Source organism: Crocuta crocuta, unplaced genomic scaffold (assembly GCF_008692635.1).
Source record: "Crocuta crocuta isolate KB4526 unplaced genomic scaffold, BGI_CrCroc_1.0 scaffold556, whole genome shotgun sequence".
In the NCBI taxonomy this organism is placed as follows: Eukaryota; Metazoa; Chordata; class Mammalia; order Carnivora; family Hyaenidae; genus Crocuta; species Crocuta crocuta.
The window spans coordinates 6,545,297-6,559,415 of NW_027527436.1; the positions used below are offsets into that span (position 1 = coordinate 6,545,297).

At 43.0% G+C, this 14,119-nt stretch overlaps 1 protein-coding gene across 1 annotated transcript in view; it reads left to right on the plus strand.

Moving 5' to 3' along the window:
• Positions 1-8,471, plus strand: part of MARK1 (microtubule affinity regulating kinase 1) — a 67,767-nt gene extending 59,296 nt beyond the window's left edge. The window contains exons 17-18 of the mRNA XM_077759821.1: positions 2,862-2,906; positions 6,374-8,471. Coding sequence (XP_077615947.1) covers positions 2,862-2,906; positions 6,374-6,728 — 400 coding nt within the window. The 3' untranslated portion in view covers positions 6,729-8,471. The remainder of the gene's footprint in view (positions 1-2,861; positions 2,907-6,373) is intronic.
• The last annotated feature ends 5,648 nt before the right edge of the window (positions 8,472-14,119 follow it).

Below are 14,119 nucleotides of genomic sequence, written 5' to 3' on the forward strand. Positions count from 1 at the left end.
CTTGGTCGGCAGTTCAGTACCATTTTTTAATGTCTTTTGATTTTTAACGTAATTTAAATAACTCTGGGTCTGGTTAGAGAAGAGAAGCACGCACTCCTCCTGTGAGGTGACCTGTCCCCACGGGACCAGCCTGGGCTTCGCAGGTGGCGTCTGTGGTCACTGCCGAGCGCGCGGGGGTGCCCTCGCGGCCCGCTCGGTCGCTGGAGCGGCTGCGTGATGCCCTGCGGGGAGGCCTGGAGGCTCGGAGGCAAACTGGAAGGTTCCTGCGAGTTCAGGGGCTGCCCCAGCCTTCTTGCCTGTGGTTCTCCTCGGCTCCCAGTCAGTCCTTCCCACTTGCGTCCATCCTGGGCGCGAGCCCCGCCCTCTGTCCCCTTTGCTCTCCGCACGTGCTGCGCCTAAAGCCCGAAGGCAGGGAACCCTGGGACCGGCCAGGGCCAGGGCTGATCCGGGCGCTGCCTCGCCCCCGCCACCTCGGGACTTTGGGACCGACCAAGTCGTGTGCCGCCAAATGCTTAAAAAGATGAAAAAATAGGGGGCGCCTGGGTGGCTTAGTCAGTTAAGCGCCCGACTTTCACTTAGGTCATGATCTCGCGGTTCGTGGGTTCGAGCCCCGCGTCGGGCTCTGTGCTGACTGCCAGCTCAGAGCCTGGAGCCTGTTTCGGAGTCTGTGACTCCCTCTCTCTCTGACCCTCCCCTGCTCACGCTGTCTCTCTCTCTCCTAGAAATAAATAAAACATTTTAAAAAGTTTTTTTTTAATGAAAAAATAGGATTTTACAGGCTAAATAGTAAGGGAATCCGGGTTGTTGAACTTTAAGAAGGGACGGATAGAAAGTAGCTCAGAGTTAATCGTTCATGTACTTGAAAACCGTGCTCACTGACAGGAAGCCGGTTAGTGGGCGCCCCCTGCCGGTGAGAAGGGCTGTAGGCTGGACCGGCCACAGGAGAGAGTGGCTCTCTGGTCCCAGGAAGGAACTTTCCAGTTAGGAAAGTGCCTTTGCGCTGGAGTCCTCTATCAAGGGAGGATGTAGACGCACTATTTCAAAAGCCTTTTAAATAGCATTTAGAACCATTTTTTCTGCACAGGTTCTAGCTGTAGAGCTGCTGTGTAGACTGGAGATCAGCTCAAACCTCGAGAGTTTTTAACCTCTCTTATTAGGGAATAACCACATTAGTTCAGTTGAGTGTATCTTCCTACGTGGAAGATATTTAGCTGGTTTTTTTGACAGTCTTAAGGGTCGGAGAGCCCTGCCACACAGCAGCTGGCCTTCCGGATCCCGAGCCACCTCCCCCCATGGCTGCTGGACTGTTTGAAACCGTTTCCAGGTAGCAGACAGGCTTCAAGTCAGTGTTGCCGTGTGGCAGCGCTGTGACGTGTCGGTGACAATTTCAGCACTCACAGCAGGGGAAGTAGTGCCAGAGGAGGGTTTCGTTCCTAATGCCCACAGTTGAGCAGCAGCGGGATGGGTGTTTGCTAACGGTGACTTACAAGGCAAAACATAAATAAGAAAGCCCCGTGAGACATGATTCCTCTCTAGCAAAGCAGTGGCCTCACTGTCTTCCCCGGCTGCCGGGCTGCCCTCCGGCATCCACCGCTACTGAAAATGGACATTTCAGTGTTCTCTTTATGTCCCTGTGCTATAGTAAAGATCCGTTTTCTGCAGGTGTCGCTGAAGTATTGCACTTCCCATTGAAAATGCCAGTTATTAAAAATACAGATTTAAGAAACCACATTTGAATGCAAAAATACGTCGTCTTTGTCCTTTTCGATTCAGAGAGAAATACGGTTTTTACACAGTATGTTTGTCAAGAAAGGCGATGCATAAAGCCTTGATATTTTTAACCTCAAGTTCAAGTAGTGGAGCTTAGTGTATGGATGTGATTTGTTAATTTAGGGAATGAGGAAAGAGCCCCTGATTTTATTCCTATTGCATTCATTTTACATAAATAATATAAATGTTTCCGGAATGGTTAAAACATTAAGAAAACATTGACGTAAGGGTTTGAGTTGGTTATTATCTTCTCAGCGATTTAGTAATATTTTGCTATCCCGAGTCATCGCCATACATTTAAACTGGTGTGTAACTTGATGCTCTTGTGTCAGTACTTAATGACAGTTGAAAATGACAAAGCAGTTAAGATTTTGGTAGACTTAAAAACTATTAATGATGTTCAACAAAAGGACAATTAGTAGAGTGTCCCTGGTTTTATTTCACAGGTGGATATCCAGGTAAGATCGATGTTTTGTTTAAGATTGATTTCATGTTTTTAGACTCACCTGCTTGGATAGGCCGTTGGTTTGCTGTAACATTTCATCACGTGCATGAATCATGAGTGTGACATCTGAAGTTAATTAATTGCTTATGTAAAAATCAGTACTTATTTTTAGAAATGCTTCTGTATGTTGAACTTCATCTCTAACTACAAGGCTAGTTTATATGTTTTCTAAATTGAGCGACTACTAGAATTTCATTTCATAACAAATATGAAGTTGGATCTTGCTGTTGAAAATCATTACATAGTTTTAACTGTAGATTGAACTAAACTCAACCAAAACATAAATTCTGACTTTAAAATTGTGACTGGGAATTGGAAGATCCTGCTTAAAACGAAACAAAACAAAACAATCCTAAGCCGTCAAGCTAGCATCTCCTCTCTGACAATACCCAGTAGACGCTCAATAAAATGGCAGCTAAGCTGGTTCCATGATATCGTGCGAAGCGGTGTCCGACTGGCTAGTGACCGAGAAGTGTCGTGCTAGAAGTTTGCTTAACGAATTAACTTTAAAATCATTTTAGATGTAGGTTTTCTTGATCTCTTTTTCACTCTTATCATTAAATCTCCACCTTCACTTTGTTTTGAGGGATCCAAGTGAAGGCGAAGCCAGTGGCAGAACAGACACCTCAAGGTGAGGAGCCACTATTAACCCTTCGCTGCTAGGCCCCCGTGTGTGAAGCCGCGCGCTCGAAATGCCCACAGCACCTCACAGAGCTGACTAGAACTAATAGCCAGATAGTATGTGTGTTTTAAATTTTTATTTCGGGACGGGTCTTCCTAATGTTGCCTGGCGTTGAATGAGGTTTACGTTAATTTGAGTTTGTGTTTTCTAAACATTACTTTGACTTGTACCCTTGTAGAGAAGTAGCCTACAAACTATGTCCTAGCAGGAGAGAATTCACAGAGGGACATGGATCAATCTTTTTCTCACTAAAGTGATGTAACTAAAACTACTCAGATAACCCAGGACAGCGGGGTGACGGGATACACAGGAAGGTTCGGTAGCAGTAGTTGTTCGGTTGAGGGTTCCGTGGTGGGCCACGTTTTAGGACTCTCACCCAGCCTCCCTGATGGCTTTTGACATTCAGTACTGGCTGGGTCGTCACGCTGACAACAGGCCTCAAACATGAGCCCCATCAAATTGGGGGGGGGGGGGGGGCTTGATAAAATGGCTGGGCAGGAGGTACTGATGCTGCTGGTCTGGAGAGCATGTTACTGATGTGTTCGCACCTGTGCTCGTGTTTATGAACGGGAAGTTGAAGAGAGGAAAGCAGGAAGTCATTTTGAGCAGATTCCCAGCATGAAAGGATCCCACGTACATCGCAGAACCTTGACCAGCAGCTCCTCAATGTGACAGAGGCCCCTTCATTCAGGGACTATTTTTGACCCAGCTGAGCACAAGCCCCAGTTTAATTTCTACTTCTCAAAATTAATTGAAATATAAAACACAATGAGCTTTGGAAAAACTTTATCAAGCATTCCTACACAATCTTTTTTTGCCAAAGGTGCTATATTTGCTTAGTCACAATAGTTGGAATGTTTCTTTATTGAGTTAGGTGCCCGAGTCACCCCGGTGGGCAGCCAAAGGGAGGCAGGACAAACATTCTGGACTTTTCTTCCTCCTGCGAAACAGACATGAAGGACATTTGTTTTCAGCTCCTCCCTCACTTAGTCATCACTTTTGAGCCTCTTGGGTCTCTTTCCACTAAATCCTACCCGACCCCAAGACACCTGAGAGTGTAGAGTCACAGGTAGCTGCTGGTGGTGCAGCCTGTCTGCATACACGTTATCCTCGGAATGTGACTACCTGTCCCTTTGGTTGTTGGGGGGGGAGGGAGTTGTTTTCGTTTTTCAGCAAACTTCTTGATTCCCTACTATCTACAAGGTCCTGGTTGGCCATTTAATTCTCACAGCGGCCAGGTGAAACGTATCCATTTTATCTGGAAGAAACCGCAAGGAGCATGCGGCCCTGTCACCGCAGAACCTCGGGTGGGCGCCACCGTGAGCAGCGCAGGCTCCCAGGCCACACCCCGTGGGTCCGGGCTGTGTCCTCCCACTCGCCTGGCCTCGTGACTTTAAGAAGTCACTCGAACTCTCCTGCCCCCATTTCCTCAGCCCAACTGCCTCTCTAGAGCCATTAGAGAAGGTAAATGGGTAGATAATGCGTGTTAGGCACTTGGCACAGCTCCTGGCCTGGTGAGTGCCCAATAAATGTTGGCAAATCTAATTAGTATTAGCATTTTCTGGAGCTTTCCAGTTAACGTCACTAGTGGCAATGCCTTTGAGATACACGTAGAGAAGCATCTTGTGTGTGCCCGTCGTCCCAAGGTCACCAAGTTTTCCCCGTGGAACAGAAGGAAAACCTGATTCCTGGTCTGTGCGTTTCAGCTCATTAGCTCTGTGTCCTTAGAAAAGCAATGTACGTTTCCTGGCCATCAGTTCTGTTTTTAAAAATGAGTGTTCAGTCACGTGTTCTCTTGGGTCCCTTCCAGCCCCAGCGTGCCGATTCCATAACCAGACTTGTGCACGTGGCCCTCACGAGATCCGCACGCCCAAGGAGGCGTGCGATGCAGTGGCTTAGACTCAGTGAACACAAAGAACACGATAAGAAGACGGTGAAATAAATCCTGTCCATAGTTACCTAACAGTCTTTAGAAATTCACTTTCTCTACTTACTCCTCACCTCATTTTCTCAAGCTTGTATAGTTTGCAGAACTGTGGGCTCAGGTACCAGGAATGAGGAGGAAAACATATATACAAATGTATGCATAAACATTCACGTAGACAAATATGTACATGAATGCGTATTATAGGATATTGTTGATATAAAGTGTATAAATACAAAAAAATTATGTAGTAGGTTATAAATCCCTCTCAAAGCATATTATCTCTTCTTGAAATCACATATAAGTGAGACAGGTTAACAAGTAAAAATGCAACATCTGTATTTAGAAAATTGCTCCACAAATTTAGTTACAGGGTCTTCTAAATCAGAAATAATCTAGTTTAGCTTTCTACGATTCTTTGAAATAGGTTTTCTGGCTCCATGATATTTATGGGAGCCCTACAGTAAGGACAATTCACTCAAGTTGATTCATTTAACAACTAGGTGTCCGTCAGCCACCGTGTGCCACACACAGTCCAGAGGCCCGGGCGATATCCGTGAACAAAACAGACAGAACTCCTTGCTCTCCTGAAATTTACAATCTAGTGGTAGAGTCAGTCAGCAAATAATAAACATAATGAATTAAATAGTATATTAGAATGTAGTAAGTGCTATAGAGGTGAAAATTGAGCAAAGTTAGGGGATGGCCAGGCCATGGTAGGGGCTGGCGTGATCAAGGTGGACTGCCTGGAGAAAGTGAGCAGAGGTTTAGGAGGAATAAGGAAGCCAGGCAGTCATCTGAGGGAAGAGCATTCCAGGCAGAGGGAGCGGCCTGTGCAGATGCCTCAAGGCAAGAACATATCCCGTATGCTCCGAGTCTAGCGTCAAGGCCAGTGTGTCTTGATAGGGGTGAGCAGGGAGGAAGTTCATACNGATGTCTTTAACAAAATGTTGGACCCATCAGAGGGCCTGCCGTCTACACTTCTACACGTGGTGTGACCTGATGTCTTTAGCTCACTGAGGTACAGTCTCTGTCCGTGTTGTCAGGTATAAATAACCCCTCTGTAGCCATCGCTGCTGTCCTTGTCCCTGGTCTTTTTGCTACTCCCAAAAGAGGGAAAAAAGGAAATTTACATTTTTAAAAATGTATTAATAAGCAGAATGGTTGAGGTTTCTGTCTGTGTAAATGTGCAGAGAATGGAGAATCTGCTTTTGCAACGTAGAGAAATACAGAAGGAACTGACAGAGTATTAAGTTCTTCACTTGCAGCTGTAAACTGGTTTCCCACAAACAAAGGCAAAGTAGACGGCATCCCGGGGTCTGTTTTTACATCAGGATGACACAAGCTTCGTATCTCCCTGAAGGCAGTCTGTAAATTGGGTAGTTTGGTTAGGCACTGAATTGTGACCGCTTAGATTTGATGTGTGCTTTGATTTCTTTGCTGAATGGATTTTTTTTTGTCTCCATTCTCTCCCTTTGCCCTCTTCTTCTAGAAGTACATCAGGGGAACCCAAAGAAAGAGACAAGGAAGAGGGTAAAGATTCTAAGCCACGCTCTTTGCGGTTCACATGGAGTATGAAGACCACTAGTTCGATGGACCCCAATGACATGATGAGAGAGATCCGGAAAGTGTTAGATGCAAATAACTGTGACTATGAACAAAAAGAGAGGTTTTTGCTTTTCTGTGTCCATGGAGATGCGAGACAGGACAGCCTCGTGCAGTGGGAGGTGGAAGTCTGCAAGCTGCCACGCCTGTCGCTCAACGGGGTCCGCTTCAAGCGAATATCTGGGACATCGATTGCCTTTAAGAACATTGCTTCTAAAATAGCAAATGAGCTTAAGCTGTAAAGAAACTCACTTTTCCAGGATCAGGGAAGATACGTTCACATATGAGGTCCAGTTTTTGAATGTATTGGGAATGCCTAACGTGATTGGCTGTGAATCTCCCCAGGTAGAATTTGCCCTTAATGCAATAAGGTTATACATAGTCATGAACTGTACAATTAAAGTCAGTATGAAGTATAATAAATATCTGTAGCTAAAAAAGTAGGTTCACATGTACAGGTAAGTATATTGTGTATTTCTGTTCATTTTCTGTTCATAGAGTTGTACAATAAAACAGATGATTGCTTAAAACCTTGTATAGTTGTCTAGATTTCTGCACATAAATGTATGTTCGATGCTTTCCATTGGAAGTGTCCTTCCCTGTTATTTACATTCTGGTGGGTTTTTTAAATTCTGACCTCCATCATGCAATTTTGAAAATTGTGTCCAGAATTGAAAGTGCACAGAAATAGTCTTTAAAAGTGTAGCATGGACTTTTAAAAATTATTTTTAAAATCATATTTAAATGTAAACCACAAGCTGATAGGCAGATCAGCTCTACTCTACACAGAATGATTCCTGCTTCTCTCTGCTCTTACCCTTGTTCTCAGACAAGGTTTAGTCGAGAAACTACAACATGTTTACAGTGTCGGCACTTAGAGTTTTTCAAATAAATTACACGAAAATAATAATAGCTTTGCCTGGAGCTCGCTAAGAAGTGCTGGGGGAAAAGTTCAACCTCTGTCACATTTCTTTTAAACTTTAAAGTGTTTCCTGGCCCACTGCTAAACGTAGCAGCAAAATTAAAAAGAATCAGCACTCCGTCTGGCTCTCGTAATGCAACCGCCGCTGAAAACCGCAGCGTTAAAGGTGGAAATGTGAACATCGGGACATAGCACAAACCCTGTCTCCAGCGTGGAGCAGTGCGTCGGTTAAGAAGTAATGCCACCTCGGGAAATAACTGGCGTTGGGAGCATTTGCCGCGCGTCGTCTCCTCCTCACCCGCCCCCGACACAGTCGCATCTGTAAGTACTTACGAGACTTCTGAGCAAACCCTGCTATTTATAACTGTGTTATTGATTTACGCTTAGATGGTTGATCTGTTTGTTCCCATGTAGCCTGTTTGTTTTTCATACCCTGCCGGCTTTCTTGTATTTACGCCACGTCATTATGCCTAAAACGTGCGGCTTTGTACTTACTTGGGCGTTTGCCTACTTTTCTTTCATGATTGGTGATAACATGCGATGTAAAACCACGAGTAAAGGTACATTTGAATACTTGTTACTTTATACTGATTAGCCTTGGAGGTTGACTGTGCAATGTTATTTAATGTTGTAATTACTGTAATATCGACATATGGGCCCCATCTGCACACTCCTGAGAAACAGAACGTGTGTTGAAACTTCATCAGATTAGAAGAGAATAAAGGTGTGATAAATACTGTGATCCTCACCCGCGTGGAGCGCGCTGCGTGTGGGGGACGTGCTGTTCCGTGATGACTTCCCGACCAGGGTGGACCCTGCATTCTGTACTGTACTGTGACGTAGCTTTCTTCTGTACCAGTTCTGTTCTAAAATGAAGTGTATTTTTGCCTTAGCAAAGGATGGTGTTTGGAAAAAAGAAAAACAAAAACAAAACTGTGTAGCCCCTTTTTAACCTAGTGTTCATTCAGAAAACCTGATGCGGATCTCCACTCACTCTCACTGGTGCACACTGATGTTTTACTTGAACGGTTCTCATAATAAAGCACTTGTCTTCTGCTCTTTACTGGAATGTGGCTTACCTGTTTTCTAGCACGAAAGCATTCTGCGTGGGGAGTTCATTCCTTGTGCCCTGAATTTCGTTGACAGTGGGGTGAAGCTGTGTAGGTATTCAAAATGTCATCAGGACAAGAAAAATTTACTCTTTTTGTAGGAATTCCTATCACCAAAACACTTTTTAAAAAATAGCCATCATGCCTTTTCCAAGGTAGAAACTGACGGGTTGGGTTTTTGTTTTGTTTTTCACATTTTCCCACTCTGGTTAACTCTGCTATGTTTGTGGCAAGGAGTTTCACTATATTTTTTATGAACTAAAAGTGAATTCTTGATACTCCCTTTAGATTTTCCCATTTTATATGACAATGTAAGTATTTTTTTGAGGCTTTGGAGGAATTCTACAATATGTTTCCATAAATAAATTACAGTTGTGTCCAGCAGCTGTGTGATATCAGGGCTTCCATGGTCTCCATTTAAATATTATTTGATAACAACATCCCTAATATTAAATATTTTGTAGAGGCTGGGGCACAGTATTTAACTTGATAAGTAAAAACTTGACAAATAGTAAGATGAAATATACTCTAGAAACTTGGCCAAATAATAATTGTTCAAGGAAGGAGTTGATTTAAAATCTAGGGGCGCCTGGGTGGCTCAGTCAGTTAAGCGTCTGACTTCAGCTCAGGTCATGATCTCTTGGTCCTTGACTTTAAGTCCCATGTAGGCCTCTGTGCTGACAGCTCAGAACCTGGAGCCTGCTTCGGATTCAGATTCGGATTCAGCATCTCCCTCTCTCTCTGCCCCTTCTCTCTCTCTCTCTCTCTCTCTCTCTCTCTCTCTCTCTCTCTCTCTCTCTCTCTCCCCCCTCTCTCAAAAATGAATAAACATTAAAAAAATTTTTTTACAAACCTGAAAGACCTTTTATGCAGTGATCTTCACCAACAGTAACATTTCAAAGCAGTGGCAACAAATATAACATGTGGTGAATGAGACACCAATTTACTGTAAATAAGTGATTGCATAGAATGTATACATTGAGCACATTGGTCTCTGCCTTCATTTGTAAGTCTGTTGAGGTACCCACTGTGCCTTAAGACATGTTAAGGGATTGAAAAACTTGGTTCCCACTTCTGCAAGATGTTGGTCCATTTTGGAAAGACAGAATGTAAAACCCACGAAACCAAAAACAAAAAAAAACAAAAAAAAAACCCCACACCCAAATAGGAATAAGAAAGGGCTCAAACAAGCACAGACAATAGATGCTATAGAAGTTCAAAGAAAGGTGAGTTTTGCATACACAGGAGAAAGAAAGACCTGAGGGATTTTAAGGGATCAAATTTAAGAGGCAGAATGGAAAAGATCCTTTAGGAAGGAACATGTGAGAAAAGGCTTCTAACTAGTAGTGGCTGTAAGACACGTGTTCGAAACAAACCACTTAGAGGGGGCACCTGGCTGGCTCAGCCAGTAGAGTGGGGACTCTCGATCTCAGGGTCACGAGTTCAAGCCCCACATTGGTTGTAGAGTTTACTTAAAAAATAAAATTCTAGGGAGTGGTGGGGTTCAGATTATGTAAAGCACTGATCGACAGCCTCAGCTTGGACTTGACCTGTGGTTAGAAGGGAGCAATTAAAAGGCTTTTCAAGCCAAGGAAATATTAGTAAATTGTGTCTGAGCAATTAATTAGCAACTTTGCTGAGGGTCAGTGTACATCAGATTCTAGGTTCGGAGAAAACAGCAGCCAAAAAAAAAATCTAGATCTGATAGAAACGTGTGGGCTGCTAGAAGGCTAGAGCCAGGCGGATCTTTTCAGAGATTTTTTTCAGGATCAAAAAGGGTGAATGGGGGTATATTTGAGAGTCATTTCGAAGGATGTGTCAACAAGATACCACAAGTAGAATGTGGACTATAAAAGGGTGAGTGGGTGGCAGGGAGAGCTGCCTGGCTTGTGATTCAAGTTTCGGCTTACATATCAAGACTTCCACTTTCATCTAACATGGATCACAAGTACCATAGTTATCCTTCCACCTCAAACCAGAAAAAAAATAGACAAAATATATGAAACAACAGCTGCGTGCAGTGTGTTCATTTTGATGAAATGTTCTCAGGACACGGGCGATCAGTCGGTGAAGGACAGTGATCCCCGAGAGGAAACAAATGAAATGAACCCCGCGATTGTTGACCCAGCTATTCCCCTTGAGAGTGTTTCCGGGCTGTGGCACAGGGGGTGGGGGGTACAGGGAGGGGGGGTGGGGGAAGCCCAAGTACGACCTAGTGTTCACCCTCATTCAGGAGCCAGAGCTGAGACATCAGGGAGGTCAAGGCAGCTAGAGTCTGGAAGGGAAAGAGCTTTACAAAAACCTCAAAGATCTGTAGAGATCAAGCATGTGAGGAAACGTGAGGCCAGTGAAAGAGGGCCCTGGAAGGATTAGAAGAATCAGACCTCATCCAGAAGTCGTGCCCTTTCCAGCCAGCCATAGTGAAAAACCTCACGATTCACAGGTCAGTGAGTAGCGGACTCAGAAGTTTTGCCTTAGTTGTGGAAACTGTTTTGGTCCCGTTTAACCAAACGTAAGCAATATTATAGAAGGATAACTTTCTGGGGCGCCTGGGTGGCTTAGTCGGTTAAGCGTCTGACTTTCGCTTAGGTCATGATCTCGCGGTTCATGGGTTCGGGCCCCGCGTCGGGCTCTGTGCTGACTGCCAGCTCAGAGCCTGGAGCCTGTTTCAGTCTGTGACTCCCTCTCTCTCTGACCCTCCCCTGCTCACCCTGTCTCTCTCTCTCTCCTAGAAATAAATAAAACATTAAAAAAAAATTTTTTTTTTAAAAAAAGGATAACTTTCTGAGTAACTCAACTATGTCCCAGAACAAAGTTTAAGAATATTTTTTAAGTTTATTTATCTATTTTGAGAGAGAGAGCATGAGCAGAGGAGGGGCAGAGAGAAAGAAAAAGAGAGAATCCCAAGCTCTGACAGCAGAGCCCAATGCAGGGCTCGATCTCACAACCACATCATGACTTGAGCCAAAATCAAGAGTCGATGCTTACCCCGACTGAGCCACCCAACAAAGTTTAAGAACATTAATAGGAATACAAAATGTGCACTCCCCAACATAGTAATAATGTTTGCAGTACCTAGCATCCATTCAAAACTTTTCCTGTATGCAAATATGCAGGAAAAAACATCAGAGGATGCCAGAAGTGGCAGAGGTGAGAGTATTAGTAGGCAGGGACATTGAAACAGAGTAACTATATTTTGTACGTTCAGAAAGCTGGAGAAAAGATTAAAAATGTTAAGTAGAGACATGAGTGGTATAAAATAGCACAACTCCGACACTTCGAAATGAAAATTACAATTTCTTTTTTTGTTTGCTTGATTATTTCTGAAAGAGAAAGAGAGAGACAGTGCATGAGCAAGGGAGGAGCAGAGAGAGAGGGAGACACAGAATCCGAAGCAGGCTCCAGGCTCTGAGCTGTCAGCACAGAGCCCGACGCGGGGCCCAACCTCATGAACTACAAAATCATGACCTAAGCCAAAGTCAGATGCCCAACCGACTGAGGCACGCAGGCACCCCGAAAATTACAGCTTCTGAGGAGAAAAATGGACTGGGTGGAACTAGATCCGACATTGTAGAAGAAAAGATAGTGAACTTGAAGACACAGAAACTATCCAAAATGAAACAGAAAAAAAAAAATAGCTGAGAAAAAAATGGAGAGCGCATCAAATGAGCTAAAGGACAATGTTAAGCAGCCCAATGTTTGTGGCTGAGGAAGTTGAAGTAGAGTCACAACTGAAGTTACTGAATTGATGTTTCTAAATTTGCTAGAAACTATAACACGCCCAAGATATGTAACAAATTCCAGGGTCAAGAAACATGAAGGAAATGATACCAAGGCATACTGAATATAATTGCTTTAAAATCAAGAATAAAAAAATCATAAAATTAAAAAAATCCGTGATAAAAAGACAACTTAAAATCAGCCACAGAGAAAAGACATATTACAGAAAGAGGAAAAAAGAGAGAATGACAACAGACTTCCTGTCAGAAACAATATAAGATGAAAAAAACCCCAGTACTGGAAAAGCTGTCAAACTAGAATTCTATACTCAGATATGATATTTTTCAAAAACAAAGGTGAAATAAAGATTTTCAGACATACAAAAGCTAAAAGAATGTATCACCAGCAGACTTGATACTGTAAGAAATGTTAAAGGAAGTCCTTCAGGCAGATGGCAAACTATGCCAGATGGGAATCCGCATCTACACAAAGGAATAAAGAGCCGAATTAACAACTATGTTTCATGCAAAAATAGTAACAATGTTGTTATAGGATTTATAACATGGAGAAGTGAAACTTATGAAAATGTAGCACAAGGATCTGAAGATTTTTGCAAGGTTCTTATACCTTATGCATAGTGGTATATGTTAAAGATGCATACTATAAATATTAAACCACTGAAAATACACAGTAGAGTTGTAGCTAATGAAAAACAAAGGAGATGAACTAGAATTTTTAAAAATCCAAAAGAAGACAGAAAGAGAAATAAAGGGAATAAAAAAACAGGTGGGAAAATAGAGATCAAACAGCAAATGGAAGCTTTAAACCCACCATGTCAAGAATTGCATTAAATATAAATGCCCAAAAGCCCCAACTAAAAGGCTGCAATTGTCAAATTTTATTAAAAAATTAAAAGCTATATGCTACCTATACAAAACCCATTTTAAATATAAAGACACATGGAGCACCTGGGTGGCTCAGTCGGTTAAGCATCCAACTCTAGATTTACACTCAGACCTCACGGTGTTCATGAATCAAGCTCCACGTTGAGCTCTATGCTATCAGTGCAGAGCCAGCTACAGATTCTCTGTCTCCCTCTCACTCTGCCCCTCCCCTGCTTGCTCTCTCTCTCTCTCTCTCTCAAAAATAAATAAATAAACAATTTAAAAAGTAAAAACCCAAGTTAAAAATAAAAGAATCAAAGAATGATGAGCTATCTGGTTTAGAAGTAAAAAAAAAAGTTCACTTTCAGCCTTAAAATCCTAAAATCATAGAATAAAGATCATCAAACTTAACCACTCTATTTCACAAATCAGTAGATTGCTACTCAGGACAATAACTTAGATGCCAGCTGAGGTGACAGACTCTGAATGGACATGTCCTGTAGACAGGAGACAGAACTGTGGCCTGCAGGAGAAGCGGTATGTTACCGGCAGTGATCAGTAAGTGAAATAAAGCCTATGTAATCATAGTACGATGATGTACTCTGCTTGGGGGCTTAGTAAGTAAATTTGTAGATGTTTTCAAATGTGAAATTCATAAATCCTGTGTCTGTAGGTTTGGAAACATGAAAAATGAATTCCCTTTCTTGAGTAGCTAATTTAATATTTTTCTTTCTCTAAATGAATATTCTGAATTATTGTCTCCTTTTTAGGTTTATTTGTTTATTTTGAAAGAGATACAGTGCGAACAGGGGAGGGGCAGTTAGAGGGAGGCAGAATCCCAAGCAAGCTCTACACTGTCAGCACAGAAACCCGACATAGGGCTCGAACCCATGAACCGTGACATGACCTGAGCCAAAATCAAGTCATGCTTAACTGACTGAGCCACCCAGGGGGCTCCCTAGATAAGTCATTTTGGGGTTTTTTGGAGAGACAGAGAG